Source organism: Neoarius graeffei, chromosome 8, assembly GCF_027579695.1.
Source record: "Neoarius graeffei isolate fNeoGra1 chromosome 8, fNeoGra1.pri, whole genome shotgun sequence".
NCBI classification, from domain to species: domain Eukaryota; kingdom Metazoa; phylum Chordata; class Actinopteri; order Siluriformes; family Ariidae; genus Neoarius; species Neoarius graeffei.
Window position 1 is genome coordinate 82872364 of NC_083576.1, and position 22081 is coordinate 82894444.

Here is a 22081-nt window from a genome sequence, read left to right on the forward strand (position 1 = left end):
GTTTGGTCCACGGCAGGCGTCGCTTATCCGCGCGATCTTCACGAGACTTGTGCGAGACTTCGAAACGTCAAGTGTCAGCCAGGTGTCAGTGCCGCCATTTTGAAAACTGTTTTCCAAACGAAGTATTGCACAAAAACGAGTTTAAATGACGATTACTGCCGACTTTTTTCAAACTTTCCTGATCGCTATCAAAACAAACAAAACTTCCGGCTTGATTTCGTCAGCATTCGAAAGACGGCGCGCGCATCTTTTGACAGCGTTGGCAGATGTTGGTCACTTTGATTTCGGCTGTACGTTTTATTTCCGTCCTACGATGTCTCGCACAGGTCTCAACGAATCTTGTTCATGGCCATCGCTTTGACGTATGGACTGAGATATTCCAGAGCATATTTCAAACACTCATAACTTGCTATAGCAGCGACAAAATAGCAATCAAAACTGCATTCCGATATTTAATAAAATGAGAGAAATAGAATTTTGATGATTAAAAAAAAAATTTGCCTTCAGTTCTCCTTTAAAGAAAGCCATCAGTGAAAGATATGACCAATGATGACGTGTATGTTTTCTGTCCTGTCTTTTCAGAGCTGTGTAAGAGAGAGAGCTCGGATTTCAGGAACGGTGGATCAGGACGAAGCACCGAGGCTTCGTCAGACTCCGAGTCGGAGCGACGTTACACTACACAGGTGTGGCATTTAAAGCTGTGTCAGTGCAATACGCAAACTTCAGAGGTGTAGGAACGGTGCTGTGCTTAAGAACGACACTTTTTATCCATTTATAGTTACCTTTATGTCTGCAAAACAAGTTCGTTCCTGTTATCACTTGCACTGTAGTAGCTATAAATGCACGTTCCCTCGTTAGCTTCTGTCGCTCGCTATTGGTGTGGAATAAAACGTGACGGGACATGCTGTTGGAGGAAAATAATCAACAACAAGCTGGTGCGTTTCCTATAACAGCACATCCCGGAATCTTTTATTCTTATTAAGGTGAAGATACCCGAGGCAACTTTTTGGGCGACAGACAATTGGCAACAACCAATCAGATAAGAGCAGATCTGTTGCCAGGGAGACGGACACCGCAATGATGGACACTGAAACATTTGCAGCGGTCGCTTTTGTCTCGACTTCAGCCTTTATTTATTTCACTCGAGTAAGAATCACTTCTGGAACAAAACTGACTAGATCCTCTGGTCAGAAGAGAATTTACCATTATTTTAACATTTATAAGTCAAAATAACTGCATAATAAAACATTTTTAAATCCCTTTAAAAATGCTTCTCACCTCAATCACGTATGCTATAAGTAATAACTGATGCATCACAAAAACATAATTTAATTCTCATCTCAGCAAAAAAGACAAAAGGTCACGGCTGCTGAGGAGGAAAAGGGCGTGGCAGAGCTCCTGAAAGACTTGAGTTCTTTTTTACATCCTGAAGTTTGTACTGTTTGGCCCTCGGGTTCCACAAGTTAGTCGTGCTCTGGATGTGAATTAGATCAGACGATAAGTTCGACAATCTTTATTACAACTCTCCAAAAAAAAAAATCATGAGCTGCCCGTTACTTTTAACTTGACGCAAGAGAGAGCTAACGTTATCCCGACATAGCTAGCGATAACTTTCAGCTAACTGTGTTAGCAAAAACCACCACTAGTTAGCTAAATCCCATTCAATCTCTATGGAGCTGTGGTTAGCTAACGGCAGTTCACACTTAGCTGGAAAAAAAAAATAAATCGATGTCTTAATTACAACCTGAGCATAAAAATAGATGTCTCTTGGTTTTCTAAGCATTTGATGAGGTAAATTCACCATTTTGGGTTTACACAGAACAAAACAACTTACCGACATGAAGATATAACCTGTCTGTCTGTCTTTTTCTTCGCTCCACTGCCGGAGACGTCGCCGTCTTTGTTGAACATTTCATAAGCCCTCACTCAGTTGGTCATGTGATTCGCTGCTAGCACTCTGATTGGATGATCTTAATCATAAAAAGTTGCCCAGAATGATCAAAATCGTTCAGATGGAAATTGTTGCCAAATCTCAGTGAGAGCGTGCCGAAGCACAATTGCTCAAAAAGTTGCCTTGTGTCTCATCAGCCCTACCCCACAGCAATTCGCCACTGTTTACTGCTCATCTCATCTCATCTCATCTCATTATCTGTAGCTGCTTTATCCTTCTACAGGGTCGCAGGCGAGCTGGAGCCTATCCCAGCTGACTATGGGCGAAAGGCGGGGTACACCCTGGACAAGTCGCCAGGTCATCACAGGGCTGACACATAGACACAGACAACCATTCACACTCACATTCACACCTACGGTCAATTTAGAGTCACCAGTTAACCTAACCTGCATGTCTTTGGACTGTGGGGGAAACCGGAGCACCCGGAGGAAACCCATGCGGACACGGGGAGAACATGCAAACTCCACACAGAAAGGCCCTCGCCGGCCACGGGCTCGAACCCAGGACCTTCTTGCTGTGAGGCGACAGCGCTAACCACTACGCCACCATGCCGCCCTGTTTACTGCTTTTTTTTAAAACTAATGAAGCGAAAATGTTATCCATTTGTTGTTACGTTTCATGTTGTTGATATCTCTGATCGGATGTGAAACGGGTTTTCCATGACTAGCCTCTGTCAAGATTACTCGAAAGGTTTAACCTCTGACTTTAGAACACACTGGAGACTCCTTCCATACATGCTGAATAAATGTCTCCTCGCAGAAAAGTCCATGATCTCACCAACAATCACGCAGTCACGTGTCGTATCTGTTTAAGTGAAGTTTGTCTGAGTGAGCTGTTACGATAGAATTAAAGGAGAACTGTAGTCATTTTTAAACTTGCTTTATTTCTTAATTAACATGTTTTTCGGTTTTAGTAACGTTATATCGTGACTCGTATTGGCAACTAATTGCAATTAAATATACTTATCAGCCTATTCGCTTTTTAGCCGTGTTGAATTTAGTTCGTTTGGTCCACGGCAGGCGTCGCTTATCCGCGCGATCTTCACGAGACTTGTGCAAGACTTCGAAACGTCAAGTGTCAGCGCCGCCATTTTGAAAACTGTTTTCCAAACGAAATATTGCACAAAAACGAGTTTAAATGACGATTACTGCCGACTTTTTTCAAACTTTCCTGATTGCTATCAAAACAAACAAAACTTCCGGCTTGATTACGTCAGCATCGAAAAAGGGCGTGCGCGTCTTTTGACAACGCTGGTAGATGTCGGTTGCTTTGATTTCCGCTGTACGTTTTACTTCCGTCCTACGATGTCTCGCACAGGTCTCGACGAATCTCGTTTACGGCCGTCGCTTTGACATACGGACTGATATATTACAGAGCATATTTCAAACACTCAGAACTTGCTATAGCAGCGACAAAATAGTGATCAAAACTGCATTCCGATATTTAATAAAATGAGAAATAGAATTTTGATGATAAAAAAATTTGCCTTCAGTTCTCCTTTAACGTGAACCTGTAGCGTGAATTGAAGCTGCACTACAGTCAGAGCTGCTCTTAGAGAAAATTAATCACCACCCTCCAGCCAATCAGATTCGAGAATTCGTTGTACATTGATGTTATTTCGCACTGACTGTAGATTAGGTTAGTGAGCGAAAGCTCGAGTCACATACACTACCGTTCAAAAGTTTGGGGTCACTTTGGAATGTCCTTATTTTTGAAAGAAAAGCACTGTTCTTTTCAATGAAGATCACTTTAAACTAATCAGAAATCCACTCTATACATTGCTAATGTGCTAAATGACTATTCTAGCTGCAAATGTCTGGTTTTTGGTGCAATATCTCCATAGGTGTATAGAGGCCCATTTCCAGCAACTATCACTCCAGTGTTCTAATGGTACAATGTGTTTGCTCATTGCCTCAGAAGCAGGGCTTTGAACCGGTTCAAGGAACGAAAACGAAAACCGGGAACTTTTTCTATTTCACATGGAACAGAAACGAAACCAGAAACTTTATTATTTTTTATGTTCCGGAACAGAAACGCTTATTAAAAATAATGGTAACCGGTTAATACCGGTTTTTATTTCGTTCCTCAAAGTTTCCGTAGCCTACAAATAAAAAAGTCATTCTTCTCCTGTGCAAGTTTCTATGACCCGCTGGGGTTCACTTCCTGTGTGACGTTCGCTGACTGAATGGAGAGAGCGGGAAGGTGGACTACTATCACGTCTCCATGTGATAATAAGTGAATTACTGAGTGTCTGAGCAAAGAAGAGCCTGAACGATGCAACCTCCCTATTGGCTGTTTGTAAAAATGTATCAATTGTTGCTCTTCATCGCGGGCTCGAGAGACGAGACCTGACGAGTTAGTTCGTTGGTACCAGAACAAAATGTCTGGACACAAATCGGGTTTTCAGAAAACGAAAGACAATAAACGGAGGGTCGAAAATACAAAAAAGGAGGCAGAAAATGCAAAACGAGTTTTAAGGTAGGACAAATGGTTACTTTTCTGAGGCAGCCCACCGTGGCTGCCTGCAGGCTTACTTATTATAGCCCATTTATTTAAAATAGTTTATATAAAATGTTTATAGTTATGTGATGGTTGTCCTGATTTAGACTGTTTTTTTTGGGGGGGTTTGCGCGATGTTGCACCCGGGTCCAGATTAGGGCAGAACCGGCCCTGGCTACATTTCAGGTGTAGTTTGTTTTATGCATGTATGTACTTGCATAGATGTGTACTTGGTCTTCCAATATGGCGCCTAACAAAATCTCGTGGCGCGGTGACGTCATGCAGTAGCCCTCTATAGGGCCTGACTAGCCTTTGGTAACACACTAAACGAATTCTCTTTCATTTTTGGCACTTTTTCTGTTTGTGTAGATGGGAAGACATACTGAGAATCCAAATCGCCAACATTTGAAATAATAATTGTTTTGAATTATTTCTTGTCTTATTTAATGAAGGTTGTAATAGAATTAGCCTACATTTGGCTTAAGCCGGATGAGACAGAGACATAATTTTATAGCCATTTGTTAAACAGCTGACAGGGAACGTAATTAACCGTTCCGGGAACGAAATTTTTTTGTTCTAACCGGTTCGGGAACGTCTATTTAATGGTGGAACCCAAAACCGGAAACGTTAAAATTCCGTTTCTGTTCGGAACGAACCAACAGGAAAAAAATTCTGGTTCAAAGCCCTGCTCAGAAGGCTAATGGATGATTAGAAAACCCTTGTACAATCATGTTAGCACAGCTGAAAACAGTTGAGCTCTTTAGAGAAGCTATAAAACTGACCTTCCTTTGAGCAGATTGAGTTTCTGGAGCATCACATTTGTGGGGTCGATTAAATGCTCAAAATGGCCAGAAAAATGTCTTGACTATATTTTCTATTCATTTTACAACTTATGGTGGGAAATAAAAGTGTGACTTTTCATGGAAAACACAAAATTGTCTGGGTGACCCCAAACTTTTGAAAGGTAGCGTGCGTACAGTATTTACCTGTGTGTGTGTGTGTGTGCGCGCGCGTGCCCCAAAGCAGAAGCAGCAGTCTTCAGGAGAAAACTCTGAGAGCTCATCAAATGAAGACGAAAAAGAAGAGCAGCAGGAGGAAGTGGTAAGGAAGATGATCTTCTCACCCCAGAGTACAGCAAGCAAGTGCAACTCCAGCAGCGCTACACATTCCACCCACGCCAACCAGCAACTCGGACACCACAACAAACCTCACAAAAGGTCAGAGGTGGTTTTCTGGCTTTGTGTTTTTTGTTTTGTCTTGGTTTTTTTTGTTGTTTGTTTTCCCCCCACAGCTCAAGTGGAAAGATAACTACTTCTTGAACATCTCGCTCATTTCCTGTTTTGTTTTACCCGAATGGGTTGTGCAGAAGGATTGAGATCAGAGTTTACAGCTAATTAAGTACGAGTTGTTGTTTTCATTTTTAATATTCGTCTCATTTTAATTGCATTAAAATTTGCATCCACTGTGATGGATTTGCTGAGCTAAACCTTATTACCAGGGCTTAATTTGAGCCGGAACATGACGGAACAAGATCCGGAACCTCCGTTGTCGGATCCGGCAGCTATTTTCATTTCATTCGGTGTTCCGGCAGCTATTTAAATGGATCAGATCACCTCCGTGACCATCACAAAGGGAAAAAAAAAATCAAACAATAAATTAAATAAGTAAATAAAAATTTGTTTAGTGTTCGGTTTTGATTTTGATATCTGTTGTTGATTTCTCTCCTATGACATCCACAAAATCAAGGGGAAAGGGAGGGGCATGGGGTGTATACTTCCGCTCAATAGAACACCGGGTTTTTTGTAGCCGTTAGCTTGCGCTGTGGAAAAAATGGCAAAAAAAACAAGAAAGCTTACTAAAATTTTTCAAAGTCCCCGGACAGCCGGATCCTAAACGACCTAAAATGGACGACGTTGGACACGTGGCTCTCTCAGCCAAAAAGGTTCCCGACCCCTGCCTTAACTTAACGTATGTGAGGAGAGTGAACTTGAGTGCCTGTTTGGAGAACATTCTGAGCGTTGTCCATTGTTGTCCAGGATTTGATAACTGGTGCTGTTGCAATACATGTCATGCAATTGAGGTATTTCACCTGACGTCACAGGGTCACGTGACGCCCCGGTGTCCGCCATTTTGAAGGTCAAGCTAGCTAATGTCAACAACTTAGTAGCTAGTATTTTACTGTAGCAATGTTTACGTTCAGTCATTTGGATGACTGTTAAAACCTTTCAGTCTCAAGTTTTTCCTTTACTGGATTTACTAGTTTACTGTAATTATGATTCGGCAGCTATTTACACCGGATCCGGTGTAAATAGCTGCCGGAGCGCGCTGCTTAATTTGAGGGGGAGCAAGCCGGAGTGCACTCCGGCAGCTATTTACACCGGATCCAGTGGATCATAATTACAGTAAACTAGTAAATACAGTAAAGGGAAAACTTGAGACTGAAAGGTTTTAACAGTCATCCAAATGACTGAACGTAAACATTGCTACAGTAACATACTAGCTACTATGTTGTTGACATTAGCTAGTGCTAACAGCTAGCTGCTAGTGCACTGCTACAACACAGACACCGACCCTAATAATACAGTTCTTGGTCATTGCCTGGTAACAGCAAATTTATAACGGGCCGTGTCTCAACAGACTAAGAAGTTATTTCAATGACATTTAATAACATTTTGTTTATCCTGAGGACCGAAAGTAAATGAAAATGTGAACAAACCTTAGCTGTAATAAGATGGCGACCACCGGCTCCAGGGACGACCCGCTGATGTAGGCATGTTACCCAGCCTGACACAAAATATTTGTAGGTATCCAAACTCTTATACGCTTTAAGATCAATACCTGTGTATGGCGATGGGTTTTTAACGACATGGGTATACAGATCACGTGGGCCGAAGTCAGGTAAAGACGAGGGCTTCGTGTACTTCCGTACGTCAGTGAACAATCCTGGTGGAAGCAGGTAAACGTCGTTCTCTAAGCCTGCTAACCTCAATTTTTGCAAATACCTCTCCCTCTGCTCGCCCTGTAAATGCCCTACGTCGCTGGATAGTGAAGGTGCTTTCTGCATCTCGCTCCTTTTTCTTTTATGTTTCTCGTTTGTCGCCTTCCTCGCATTCAAACTGATTCGAGCCGTGATGTCCAAAATGGCAGCCTAACGATGCATCACATGACTTGGTCACGTGGGTGAAAAACCTCAATAGGCGTATGTGTGTAAAGTTATAGGAAACCGCCCCCCGCCTTTTTTTTTTTTTTTTTTTTTTGTGTGGCCGGGCCCACCGACCTCCTGCGTTCTGGCCCGGGACCTCCCACTTCACAAATTAAGCACTGCTTATTATTAATGCGAAGGGCCCGGTCCAACAACACCGATGGCCATAACTCCAGCTCTGACTGTCCGTCTGCCTGAGTTTAATTCCAGTCTGGAGCAGAAACACCACAGCTATAATCCCCACTATACTGTAATATCACTCGGTCCTGACACTCAGGGAAATAAACACTGCAACTTAGGAATAGTCATGGAAGTTTTTTCCAAGTACTAGCACGTTATTCCGGGTCGTACTGTACAGCTTGGACTCCAAAACAACCCATGGACACACTCCGGTGGTTGATATAATACAGATACCTATCACGGATTACGGAAATATAATAAAAAGGATACAAAATACGGATTTTAATACAGATGCTAATAATTTCCGGATTGGTCACGGACGTTTCAGTGCATCACAGATCGGTTACCGATTTCATACGGGTAAAAAAAAAAAAAAAAGAACTCTAAGACGTTTGTTCTGCCGAAGTTCAGAATTAAAATCTCTTACCTGCATTTGTATGTTTACTTTATTAATTTACTCTTGATCTTTCACGCAAAATAATCACACATCCGTGAATAAAAGATCCGTGCTTTTGTATTATATATATATATTTTTTTATTTTCCGTGAATCCGTATTTCATGATGCAACAAGGATGTACAAAGATGCCTGAGGTCGATGAAAACAGCACGCACTCGGACGACGTCACATGCGACCTGATTGGTCAGATGTTTTATCGGATCAGGTCCAGGCCTGGAAAAATGGTTCCAGAAGCAATCTCGGCAATACGGATAAACCCGGGCCTTTGGCTTGTGCTGGGATCAGACTCCACAAATCCAGCCCGGATATGAACATCAGGAATGACGAACAGTGCGATATAACAAAAGAACAGCGACGTGGCGTCCGGGACGCTCCACGACACCTTGATGAAAAGTCGAGCATGAGAGAATGTTATTTTCTCACCTAGCTTGATGACTGTAATGACGTGTTGCTTGGTAGCCAGGGTCAGACTTGTAGGGTTGCCAGGCTCCGGATAAAGATGCAGCAAGAATTATGGCACTGTGATCACCTAAATCCGCCCTGCTACTACTGGTCACCTGGCCCCTCCTCCTCCTCTCCGCTCCGCTCCTGCCCAGCCCTTCGAGGTCAGAACTGCCAACTCCCTGACCACCTTCAAGCGCAGACTGAAGACTCGCCTCTCCCCTTCTTCCCTGCCCACTGTGTAACTGCGTACCGGTTCTGACCCACCCAGGCTGTGTGCTGTCTAGCCTGGGGTGGGTTAGCTGTCCGAGTTCTCTATTTAGTTGTACTTTATATGGTTGGTTTGTTTCCTCGGCTGCACTGCAAAAAATGGCCTTTCAAAAATAAGAAATAAAAGATTAAAACGAAGCATATTTGCTTGAATCAGGTGGAAAAGATCTGCCAATGGAACTAGTCAAATTTGACTTGGTAAGATTTCTTAAAGTAAGATGAAAAATCGAACCTGTTTTTAGATGAAATAATTCCAAAATAAGATTGGGGAACTTATTATGCGAGATCTGATTAACTCAAAATAATCAAAATAGTTCTTATAACAAGATCGTACTTCTTACATTTAGCCATTCAAGTCATTTTGTTTTGTTTTTTTTTTAAAGATTTTTTTGGGGTCTTTTCCACCTTTATTGGACAGGAAAGTGTAGAGACAGGAAATGAGCGGGAGAGAGAGACGGGGAGGGGTCAGGAAATGACCTCGGGCCGGAATCGAACCCGGGTCCTCAGATTTATGGTATGGCGCCTTATCCACCTGAGCCACGACAATGCATTTTGGGGGCACTAGATTCAAAGATTTCGGTAAAGTTCATTTATTCCCAAAACAAGTATACGGTACTTTTTTTTCTTGAAACAAGATGAACCACATTTGACAAATGTCCAAAATGTACTTACTTGTTTTAAAAAAAAAACCTTGTTTTATTTTCGAAGGTGCTCCAAATAAGACTTTTTCAAGACATTTTGTCTATACAAGATTTTCAAGATGGACTGTCTAAAACTAGCCTTTCTAACTAAATGAGGTTTTGCTTGTTGGGCAATTATGTCTTATAATAAGGGTGGCTAGATCTTTTGACTTGAAAATAGACAAATAAACTTCCTAAGATTTTTATTTTTTGCAGCATGTTTGGCAAATATTCGTACTTCAATGGAATATTACACTTAACAGTTATTCCACGAAATCGAGTCGTACATGAGCTGATAGCCGACGAGGCGCGTAGCACTGAGTTGTCTATAAGCCGTGTACAACGAGAATGATTGATTGATTCACTGGATTTTGAGAAACGGAGCATTTTTATTTTTTGCAAATTTGATGAATATGTACGTCATACAAAATCGTTTCCGCTTAGAATGTAAACAAACTGGCGAAATGACGGGAGCAATTTGTGAAAAATGTGATAATTTTTGAAAAATAAAGAAGATACGTTCTTACCATGAAATACTTTCACTCCATATTCTGTGGGGTTTTTTTTTAAAAATATCCCCCGCTAGCCAAAAGCCCCGAAGGGGTATTATGTCGCGGTGATGTCTGTCTGTCCGTCCACCCCGGGAAGGGTGCTCACCTTCTGAAATCAACTCCTCTTGCAGTTTTTGGAAGAATTTCACAAAACTTGGCAGGATTCTTTGTTATACATCGGTAGTACGCATATTGTTATTTTGTTCAATTCGGTCGCATTTTACCAGAGTTCCAGCCCTTGATTAACAACCTTGTACTTTGACAATTTCATGAAGGTGCGCTCGCCTTGACATCAACTCCTCTCACAGTTTTTGGACGAATTTCTCAAAGCTTGGTAAAAGCCCTCGTTATACGACGGTAATACGCAGATTGCGATTTAATTTTGTTTGTGAAAATTTTCCCAGAGTTTTGTAGTCTGGTTAACACCAGACCATATCACAAGTGAAATATGGTCTGGAATCCACCTATTGAATTTCTCGTAGGGGAGGTGTGGTTTACGATTGTCAACGGCCGTTTATTGGACGTTGCGAATGTCTATCATTTGGCGTATACGTAGCCCATGGCCAATCATGGCAGTTGTACCCGGTGACGTAGTTAGAGCGACGAAGAGGCGAAGAAAGACTGTAACGCCAAACGCTGTTCTTTTTTTAAAACAAACTTTTGCTCTAAACTATTCAGAACAGTGTCTAAAGCTTGATCGAAAGTTTGGTTCGTATCGCTCGCCGCCATGTTAAATGTGATCCGTAAACAGTCCCAAATAAACTACAAGCTTCCGTTTGTCGAGTAGTACGCGTCACCGTCTTTCCACCCCTCCCCACTCTCTGATTGGCTCCCTAACTCAGGCAAGCCTTTAGACCATAGTTTCCATGCTGTCTTTTCAGATCGGAACGATTGTGCAAAGCAGCATGGGATTTCCCAGGCTAAGAGTTTTGACCCTTGATTAAATAACTTTGACAGTTTTATAAGGGTGTACGTTCTTCTGAAATCAACTCCTCTCAGTTTTTGGAAGAATTTCACCAAACTTGGCAGGATTCTTTGTTATATGTCGGTAACGCGCAGATTGTAATTTCGTTCAATTCAGTCGCGTTTTACCAGAGTTATGGCCGAGTTGCCAGTGGGGGATATTGTGCTCTCGGAGCACTCTTGTTGGGGTTTTGTTTTCGAGTAGAGTTTTTATTTCGTCCTCGGTTGGTTCAGCAACACGCTCTGCCATTTTGTTTTTCTCTACTTACAGTATATGAGCTGATAGCCTAGTAGTAGAGTAGCCAATCAGAGCATGCGATCGCTCATCCAGTGAACGTCGACAGAGTAATAAGGTCTTTTTATTCGGTCACTTGTTCAGTTGGCACTTGAACTTTCTTTTCTACAAGGTCAGCACTTCCTGTCCCTGCCTTTTGCACTCGCTGTACGTCACTGTGGATAAGAGCGCCTGCTGAATGCCAGGTAATATGATGTCATGTAATGTAGTCTGACATGACCACCATGAAGGACACAAATATCGTGTAGTCTGATCCAAGCATTACGCAATCCTGATTATTCATAAATAAAGTTTAAAATAAAGCTAATCCAGGTTCGATTGATCCTAATCTTGCGGCTTTAAATTATTACAATAAAACCGTGTTTAAATGATTCTTATATTACAGGAGAAGGCGTGGTAAATACAGCGAACGGTAAGAAACGGAAGATTTTCTGTCGAATCATTTGACAAATCATGTGTCTGATTAACGTCACTCGTGAACGGTCGCAGGAAAGAAAGAAAGCAAAGCAAACTGGCCGTGCTTTTAAGCCATTTTTGAAATGTAATTAAAATTAAAATGTTAGATTTTAAAACCTCGTCGTAGCCCTGTTTTTGATTTTCAGACGTTTTCTCTTTCGGGCCAAAAGCAGCCTTTGACTGTTTGTGGATCACATTTTTCAGTGGCATCCCGACTAAATACAGTTAAATTATGTTAAATATAAAATATATATAGTTTTAATGCTGGTTAAATCAGACGTACGTTTACCATAACAAAGCGAGGACGCTGCGTCAGTGCGAGTTTTGAACAGAGCGCTCAAAACATTTGAATCATGCCCAAGTCTTAATTGGTGTTTTTATGAATCGTGTGTGTGTGTGTGTAAGGAGTCTGCTCTTTTGGTGTTTTGTTAAAAACTGTTTCTGTTAAAAAGCAGCACTCGTATGCAGAACGCATAAAGGTTTAGTATTTATTTTTTTCCTTTTCGTATTTTCCATCTCGCCTGAAATTCCTTCCTTCACCCCACAGTTTAAATATAAACCTCTGATTTTATTTTGTCAAACAAGACCCGTTTGGAGTTAAAACGGTTTGTTTGTTTTGACTGTGCGTCTGCGTGTACAGAGAGCCTTCTACCTCACTGAGTGCAGAGGAGGACGCGATTCAGGGCATGCTGTCCATGGCAAGCCTGCTGTACCCTCACCCGTCAGAGGAGGGCGCCAGCTCCCAGGAGTCCTGGTGGTCCTGCACCAGCCATCCGTCCCCGGATTACAGTAAGGCTTTACACATCATCAATACACTCACACCCTGATTATTGACAGTTTGTGTGTTTTAAAACAGAGCACGCACTGGATTTTTTTTTTTTTTTTTTTTTTGCACAGCGGCAAAAAAAACTGTGCAAGCTGATTTGCACGATATGAATGATTCATGTTAATGAATACGCAGTTCCAAAACACAGGACAGCGTTAATGCGGATATATCTGGAGATCAGGGGTTACACTTACTTACCGAAGCCTGTCTTTGTAAGTTACTTGATGATGATCTCATTATCTGTAGCCGCTTTATCCTGTTCTACAGGGTCGCAGGCAAGCTGGAGCCTATCCCAGCTGACTACAGGTGAAAGGCGGGGTACACCCTGGACAAGTCGCCAGGTCATCACAGGACTGACACATAGACACAGACAACCATTCACACTCACATTCACACCTACGCTCAATTTAGAGTCACCAGTTAACCTAACCTGCATGTCTTTGGACTGTGGGGGAAACCGGAGCACCCGGAGGAAACCCACGCGGACACGGGGAGAACATGCAAACTCCGCACAGAAAGGCCCTCGCCGGCCACGGGGCTCGAACCCGGACCTTCTTGCTGTGAGGCGACAGCAAAACTCCATATTGAAGAGAATATGGTAATGGTAATGCATCAGCGTGGTTTTTGATTCCTTTTGCGACCAAACGATGCCCGTGTACCACCAGAGGGAACCCGATTGTAAGCGCAAGGCAACGTTTCTTGTAAACACTTAACCACTGGACAACGAAATTTCTATCTTTATTTACATAAGAGAGATGTTTGTTTGTTTTTTTTAATTCAGTGCTTATTATTATTTTTTTAATTTGCTTTTTAAAAAAATATGGGACTATTTACTAACCCATTTTACAGAAAATATTTGTGACGGTTTCATATAAAATGAGTAAAACAGTTGTTATAGTAGTAATAATAATAAAAACTGACACTTATTTACATGAAAGCTGTGCATAACAAATATACATGAATGGCAAATATGTAATAAATAAAATTATAATAATGTGGATAAAAATATTAAAACCTATAGCGATTTGTACTGACAATGGAAACTTTAAGAAATAGTATAAAAATTATAATAACTGAGAGGTTTGAGTACACTGGACAATTTAGAGTTAATCTAGAATATTTTGAGTTCTATACATGACCAATAGTTTGACCCAGGCTTGCAGTACTCAAGTCCGACTCGTGCCTTAATTTTCAGGACTTGTGACTTGACTTGAACTTGAGTGCTGATGACTCGGCAGTGGCGTGCACAGACATTTTGGGGGGCAAGTGCTCTGGGGGGGAAAAAAAGGCACTTTCTTTGCGCATGTGGAACACCTTATTATAAACAGTGTTGGGCACGTTACTTTCAAAAAGTAATTAGTTATAGTTACTAGTTACTTTTCCCAAAAAGTAACTGAGTTAGTAACGGAGTTACTTTGTCATAAAAGTAACTAATTACCAGGGAAAGTAATTATTCCGTTACATTTTGTTCCCCCTCAAAAAAAAAATCAAATTCAATTAGTGTAATCATAATACAAGTGAATGTTGAATGTGTTTAATGACTGAAATGGACACTTAACAGAACCAATTAGTAATGTTATCTACACTATATTAATATTTTTGTGGGACAATGTGAGATAAGACATCTATCAAATGTAATATATTTTTGTAGTTATTAAAATTGTTACTAATTACTGGCCACTGACGAGGACAAACGCTTTGTTCCTCGACATAATGTGCATTGCACGTAAACACTCTTGCCTTTTATTTCAAGTAATGAAAAGTCCTGGCTGTATTTCCAGTGTGAAAGCGCAGTGCTGGGCTGACCGCTCGCCATCGCTGGGTCTTCCGATTGAAAGAGCGCACAGTAGTGCAGTAGGCGTGGCCTACCTACGTATGTTGTCCAAATCTACTCTGATTGGCTTACTGTGCCGTTGTCTCGCGTCTCCCCGCCCCACACGAAAGCAGAGTAAAGAAAGGCTGAACGAGCAGCGTGCCAGATGAGAACAGCTTTAATAAAGTAACGCATAGTATTTTATTGTAAGTAACGGGAACAGCGTTATAACGATGTAAAAAGTAATTAGTTAGATTACTCGTTACTAAAAAAAAGTAACGCCGTTAGTAACGCCGTTTATTTCTAACGCCGTTATTCCCATCACTGATTATAAAAGTCTGAGATTTAACCCTCCTCTTGTGTTCGGGTCGCCACTGACCCATTTTAGTTTTTAAAGGTGTAAAACAACCACGTAATGTTAAGTTATTGCATCAAGGCTTTTTGACTTTGCCAGAATCTCTAGTTGAACAAAATAGAAAAAGAAATTTTTGTTTTCCTAAATCTGAAAATGGTCTAGCAAAAAATATAATACTTATGTGCAGTTGTTTCTGTATGCGACGGGCTACTTCACGACAAAATAATTACAGCTTGGACTTAGAGGGCAAACAATACATTTTCCCTCGATTCATGTGTTACCTGGCTGGTGGGGCAGGGGAAGAGCTGACTGACTGCCCGATGTGTTGTCTGCGCTACGACAAGGCCGTGGCTTCCAGGACGCTATGCTGCTGCAACCTCACATTGAATGCACTGCACGCTTGTTCACGTGACAGAGCAAGAGAGACAGAGGTCCGGTGTGTGTGCGGAGGGGGCACACATCGGGACATTATTTTCACACGCTTTTAATGCCGCGGCTTTTCTAAAAGATCATGTCGACATTGGCCTCAGTAAACTGTAAAAAAAAAAATAAAAAATTCAAAAGGGCACTTTTTTGGACAGAGGGCAGGGCAGAGGGGCAGGTGCTTGAGCACCACCTTGTGTCTATCTGTGCACGCCACTGTGACTCGGACTCGTGCATTAACTGCATTCGGACTCGTAAATTGGAGACGAGGACTCGGATTGTAGCATGCCGTAATAATTTGGCGTAAGATATTTATATCTACATTAATTTTTGTACTAACTTTGTGCAAGAGTGTCACACCTGTGCGCCTTGGCGCGTGCATCAGACAGACTCTCGCATGCGCGCCGTAAACGACTCGCACCTGCACAGGATTAAGGCGCAATCAGCGCGCCGATATATAAAAACTGTGAAAACACACTTACTTTGCGAAGTATTGAGTTGCGTTCCTGACACATTATCGAGCCTTATTTCCTTGTTTGGTTTCCTGAGCCCTGATTTCCTGTTCCTCGTCTTTGATTCCGCCGAGTCTACGATAGCCTGTTTGTGTCTCGCTCGACCTATCGCCTGTTTTGCGATTTCGCCTGCCGTTCTGGATTGTTTACGCGTCTTGACTTGAATTAATAAACGCACCTTCCGCACTTCCATCCGTCTCCCAACCATCTCTGACAGAATACTTCACACTCCCTGATAAAGAGAAGCGCGTTCACCTGTTCATACGCCATGTTCAGGAACAAACTCATGTTAATGGCGCTGAAACAGACACCGTCACATGGTGCGGTCAGAGTCTCGGATTCGGATCAATATTGGACTCGACTCAAGGCGAATGTAAGGAGTCTCCAGTGTCAGTGGTTTCTAAATTTGTAAATTTGACGAGCTGTGACTTAACATCATCAGGAGACAAGTGAGAACCGAATTCAACTTCTTTCGCGGATGTTCCAATATTGAATAACTAAACGGTTCAAAGTGAAAAATTTGTCATCATTAACGAACTGCTGTGGTATAAGAGAAATAAAACACTTTGAGGCGTGCTGTTGCCGTTTTAACGGTAACGTGTGTCCCCCCCCCGGTGGTGTAGTGGTTAGCGCTGTTGTCTCACAGCAAGAAGGTCTTGGGTTCGAGCCCCGGGGTCGGCGAGGGCCTTTCTGTGCGGAGTTTGCATGTTCTCCCCGTGTCCGCATGGGTTTCCTCCGGGTGCTCCGGTTTCCCCCACAGTCCAAAGACATGCAGGTTAGGTTAACTGGTGACTCTAAATTGAGCGTAGGTGTGAATGTGAGTGTGAATGGTTGTCTGTGTCTATGTGTCAGCCCTGTGATGACCTGGCGACTTGTCCAGGGTGTACCCCGCCTTTCGCCCGTAGTCAGCTGGAATAGGCTCCAGCTCGCCTGCGACCCTGTAGAACAGGATAAAGCGGCTAGAGATAATGAGATGAGGTGTGTCCCCCCCTTATTTAGTAAATCGGGTCCATTTGTGTTTCAGATTTAAACACACCCGAGTTCACAAATGTTTAAGCTGTATTAAAATCTTGTTTCTTTGTGACATGAAATTCCTATTTTTCTATGTATACTTTCTCAGTTATTTGATTTGCGGGGAGTTCTTGAAGCTGTTGGTATTCTTTGTACTATGAAAGCAGAGCACTGTTTGCCCTCTTCTGCATACATGAGCTCACAGACATGCCCCTCCCACACCAACACACAGCCAGTGTTGCCCTCTTGGCTCCCAACCATGGATCAAACTCGCGATCTCTCTATGATCTGATGAAAGCTGTTGATTTTGGACTTGCGTGATTGGTGCGTTACGCGTAGCATGTGTTGACCCCTGACTGACCGACTTTTTCTGTTCCACAGATGGGAAGGAAGCCGTGTCAGGAGAAGAGAACCCTGATTCCGACAGCAACTCCACAATCAGCAGTCAGGTAACTAATGAATCCTACAAATAAACACGACTCCAAGTGTTCAGTCTCGATGTTCTGACTGACTGACTGACTGTCCTGGATGCTGTTGCGTCGGATCAGGACGAGCGTCAGGTGCTAAAGCGCCACAGCAGGGAGAACCGGACCGACCGGAGCCAGAGGTTACAGGACAACCAGAGCTTCATGGACAGCCAGGGCAGCGGTAACAGCAGCTGCAGTAGCAGTGAGGCCTGGGGCAGCCACACACATTCACCTAGGGGTGAAGAAAGCCCCGAGTCACGTTATCAGTACTGCGAGATGTCCCTTTCCCCGCCCCTGCACCCAACGAAAAGACCCGCAACAAACCCACCACCCATCAGTAACCAAGCCACCAAAGGTACCCAGTTCTCTTCATTTCAAACAACGGAACAAAACAGGTCAAAGGTGGGGGGGGCCCAAAGGAATTTATTTATTTATTTATTTATTTATTTTTAAATGCTGAACAAAAAATTTAGATGTTTGAACACCTTATACAGTACAGCATGTCCAGTTAAATTCCTCGCCGAGCTCCGAGGAACGACAAGAAGCTCCATGTTAAGAGACTATGGTGAAGCATCGACCTGTTTTTTGATGGCTTGTGCAAACACGAGGAACTCGATCGTAGAATCGCAAGGCAACGCATCTCAAACACTTGACCACCAGACAACAACAAGAAAAATTTTTTAGGGAAAAAAAAAACCACATTAGGGGCGGCACGGTGGTGTAGTGGTTAGCACTGTCGCCTCACAGCAAGAAGGTGCGGGTTCGAGCCCCGTGGCCGGCGAGGGCCTTTCTGTGCGGAGTTTGCATGTTCTCCCCGTGTCCGCGTGGGTTTCCTCCGGGTGCTCCGGTTTCCCCCACAGTCCAAAGACATGCTGGTTAGGTTAACTGGTGACTCTAAATTGAGCGTAGGTGTGAATGTGAGTGTGAATGGTTGTCTGTGTCTATGTGTCAGCCCTGTGATGACCTGGCGACTTGTCCAGGGTGTACCCCGCCTTTCGCCCGTAGTCAGCTGGAATAGGCTCCAGCTTGCCTGCGACCCTGTAGAACAGGATAAAGCGACTTGAGATGAGATGAGAAAACCACATTCATTCTATCCACATTTACTGGATATGAGCAATCACGCGCTCTGACTCTATTAATAGGATATCAGCTCATATACCGTGAGCAAAGAAAAACAAAATGGCGGAGCGTGTTGCTGAACCAACCAAGGACGAAATAAAAACTCTACTCGAAAACAAAACCCCAAAAAATACAAAAAAAAAGGCAGCAAAATATGGAATAAAAGTATTTGAAGGTAAGAGTTGATTTTATTTATTTATTTATTTATTTATTTAATTAATTCTTCAAGAATCGCATTTTTCACAAATTGCTCCTGTCATTTCGCCGGTTTGTTTCCATTCTTCATCTTTAAGCATTAAAATTTGTTGAATTTTTTTACACTGGTTCAAAAGCTCAAAGAAGTTTGAAAATTACAGAACTGAAATGTCCAAGGAAGAATTAAATCAATGTTGAAAGCTATTCTATACCTCGGCACGACAGCCAGACGGCATTTTCTACAAAAAAACAACACTAAAGTCAGTTCATGCAGCCATCGATAGGTTTTTAAGACGTCCACCTAAGCGAAAATGATTTTGTTGGACATTTTGTATCAAGTTTTTATTGATTGAATTTGCAAAAAATAAAAATGCTCTGTTTCTCAACATCCAGTGAGTGTGGAGAGAATAAAACAGTTATTCCACTCAGTCTCATCGTACATGGCTTACAGACAACTCGGTGCCTTGTCGGCTATCAGCTCATGTACGACTCGATTTCGTGGAATTACTGTTTTTCGCCCGTAGTCAGCTGGGATAGGCTCCAGCTTGCCTGCGACCCTGTAGAACAGGATAAAGCGGCTGGAGATAAGATGAGATGAGATAATAGAGAGGCGCATCTGGATCCCAGGAGGAATCAGGTGGCTTAAATTGGACAATAACTTTGGACCGCGTTTTCGACTGGAATAATATAAAACACTAAGATAAGAAATGTCTGATTCCATCAAAGTTATTCATTTATTTCATTCAAAACCTCACTAAAAGATAGGGATTCTCCACGGTGTTGACAGTCACACGGGCGCAGATAGAGGGTGGGATGGGTGGGATTCGTCCCACCCAGATTTAAATTCACCTCGTTCGGTCCCCCCACTTATAGGGAGGAAAAAACGTCTATGCTGTCTTTCTTTGCATAAGGCAAACCGCACGGAAAAATCAAAAGACTAATTACCATTCGGTTTATTGAGGTGCACAGCAGTACATGCATAGTTGCAACAACTCACATAAAACAAAACAAAACAAAGACTGATATTCGGTTGGTTGAGCTGCGCAGACTGCACAGGTTGCGAACTCGAGCTTGGTTGCTATGGTTACCCACAACAAGTTTGACAGGCATATTGGGGACAGCTCCTCCTAGTTCAGGACCCCAACACGGCATGATGAAGGGCGCCAAACTGAAAAGGCAGAAAACGATTGCATAGTTTTTTCAAAAAACAGCGACTGTAAGTAAACTGTGCCTTACTTTATCATATCACCTTGCAATTTTTTGATAGTCTGTTCAAAGTAATGTCGTAGTGAAAGTAAAATCGTACGGAGTAGAGATGCCTTTCTGGTAGCCGCCTCCTTTCGGTGGTAGCCTGTAGATACAGTGCTCAGAAGGCAGTTTTAATGTTTAATCTGGCGTTCCCTGCCATAATTTCAGCGAGCATATTGTTTCATAAGGAACATGTAGCACATGAGAGCACCAGACATCACAGGTGTGCTCTATTCCAACTCTTTATTTATTAGTAGGCCTGAGCTAACGGTTGCAGGGATGAAGGAGTGATGGTTTTTTTTGTCTTAGCTGAGTAATGTTGCCGCCCTGAGGGCATCAGAGTATATTCCTCGCACAACACATGTTGGTGGTGGGGTTGGGGTTGGTTGGGGTTGATTTGCTGGCAGCTTTGTCCCCCCCAGTTCAAAAAACGTATCTGCGCCCCTGGACAGTCAACAGGACCGGCTATTACTGTTTGCGTATTTTAAATTATTATTATTATTATTATTTTTTTTTTATTTTTTTGCTTTAGGAAAGCTTTATTATTATAATGCTGTACAATCTACAACCTCGATTCCAAAAAAGTTGGGACAAAGTATAAATTGTAAATAAAAACAGAATGCAATGATGTGGAAGTTTCAAAATTCCATATTTTATTCAGAATAGAACATAGATGACATATCAAATGTTTAAACTGAGAAAATGTATCATTTAAAGAGAAAAATTAGGTGATTTTAAATTTCATGACAGCAACACATCTCAAAAAAGTTGGGACAAGGCCATGTTTGCCACTGTGAGACATCCCCTTTTCTCTTTACAACAGTCTGTAAACGTCTGGGGACTGAGGAGACAAGTTGCTCAAGTTTAGGGATAGGAATGTTAACCCATTCTTGTCTAATGTAGGATTCTAGTTGCTCAACTGTCTTAGGTCTTTTTTGGCGTATCTTCCGTTTTATGATGTGCCAAATGTTTTCTATGGGTGAAAGATCTGGACTGCAGGCTGGCCAGTTCAGTACCCGGACCCTTCTTCTACGCAGCCATGATGCTGTAATTGATGCAGTATGTGGTTTGGCATTGTCATGTTGGAAAATGCAAGGTCTTCCCTGAAAGAGACGTCGTCTGGATGGGAGCATACAGTACGTTGCTCTCGAACCTGGATGCACCTTTCAGCATTGATGGTGTCTTTCCAGATGTGTAAGCTGCCCATGCCACACGCACTAATGCAACCCCATACCATCAGAGATGCAGGCTTCTGAACTGAGCGCTGATAACAACTTGGGTCGTCCTTCTCCTCTTTAGTCCGAATGACACGGCGTCCCTGATTTCCATAAAGAACTTCAAATTTTGATTCGTCTGACCACAGAACAGTTTCCTACTTTGCCACAGTCCATTTTAAATGAGCCTTGGCCCAGAGAAGACGTCTGCGCTTCTGGATCACGTTTAGATACGGCTTCTTCTTTAAACTATAGAGTTTTATCTGGCAACGGCGGATGGCACGGTGAATTGTGTTCACAGATAATGTTCTCTGGAAATATTCCTGAGCCCATTTTGTGATTTCCAATACAGAAGCATGCCTGTATGTGATGCAGTGCCGTCTAAGGGCCTGAAGATCACGGGCACCCAGTATGGTTTTCCGGCCTTGACCCTTACGCACAGAGATTCTTCCAGATTCTCTGAATCTTTTGATGATATTATGCACTGTAGATGATGATATGTTCAAACTCTTTGCAATTTTACACTGTCGAACTCCTTTCTGATATTGCTCCACTATTTGTCGGCGCAGAATTAGGGGGATTGGTGATCCTCTTCCCATCTTTACTTCTGAGAGCCGCTGCCACTCCAAGATGCTCTTTTTATACCCAGTCATGTTAATGACCTATTGCCAATTGACCTAATGAGTTGCAATTTGGTCCTCCAGCTGTTCCTTTTTTGTACCTTTAACTTTTCCAGCCTCTTATTGCCCCTGTCCCAACTTTTTTGAGATGTGTTGCTGTCATGAAATTTCAAATGAGCCAATATTTGGCATGAAATTTCAAAATGTCTCACTTTCGACATTTGATATGTTGTCTATGTTCTATTGTGAATACAATATCAGTTTTTGAGATTTGTAAAGTATTGCATTCCGTTTTTATTTACAATTTGTCCTTTGTCCCAACTTTTCTGGAA

General features: G+C 42.4%; 1 protein-coding gene across 2 annotated transcripts in view; it reads left to right on the forward strand.

The window, feature by feature from the left end:
- Nucleotides 1–22081, forward strand: part of kdm7ab (lysine (K)-specific demethylase 7Ab) — a 121890-nt gene that overhangs the window by 96573 nt on the left and 3236 nt on the right. The window contains exons 15-19 of one of the 2 annotated variants that reach the window (XM_060928366.1): nt 583–683; nt 5474–5667; nt 12587–12735; nt 17268–17335; nt 17435–17708. In XM_060928366.1, the coding sequence (XP_060784349.1) occupies nt 583–683; nt 5474–5667; nt 12587–12735; nt 17268–17335; nt 17435–17708 (786 nt within the window). The remainder of the gene's footprint in view (nt 1–582; nt 684–5473; nt 5668–12586; nt 12736–17267; nt 17336–17434; nt 17709–22081) is intronic. The other variant, XM_060928367.1, reaches the window with a different exon arrangement.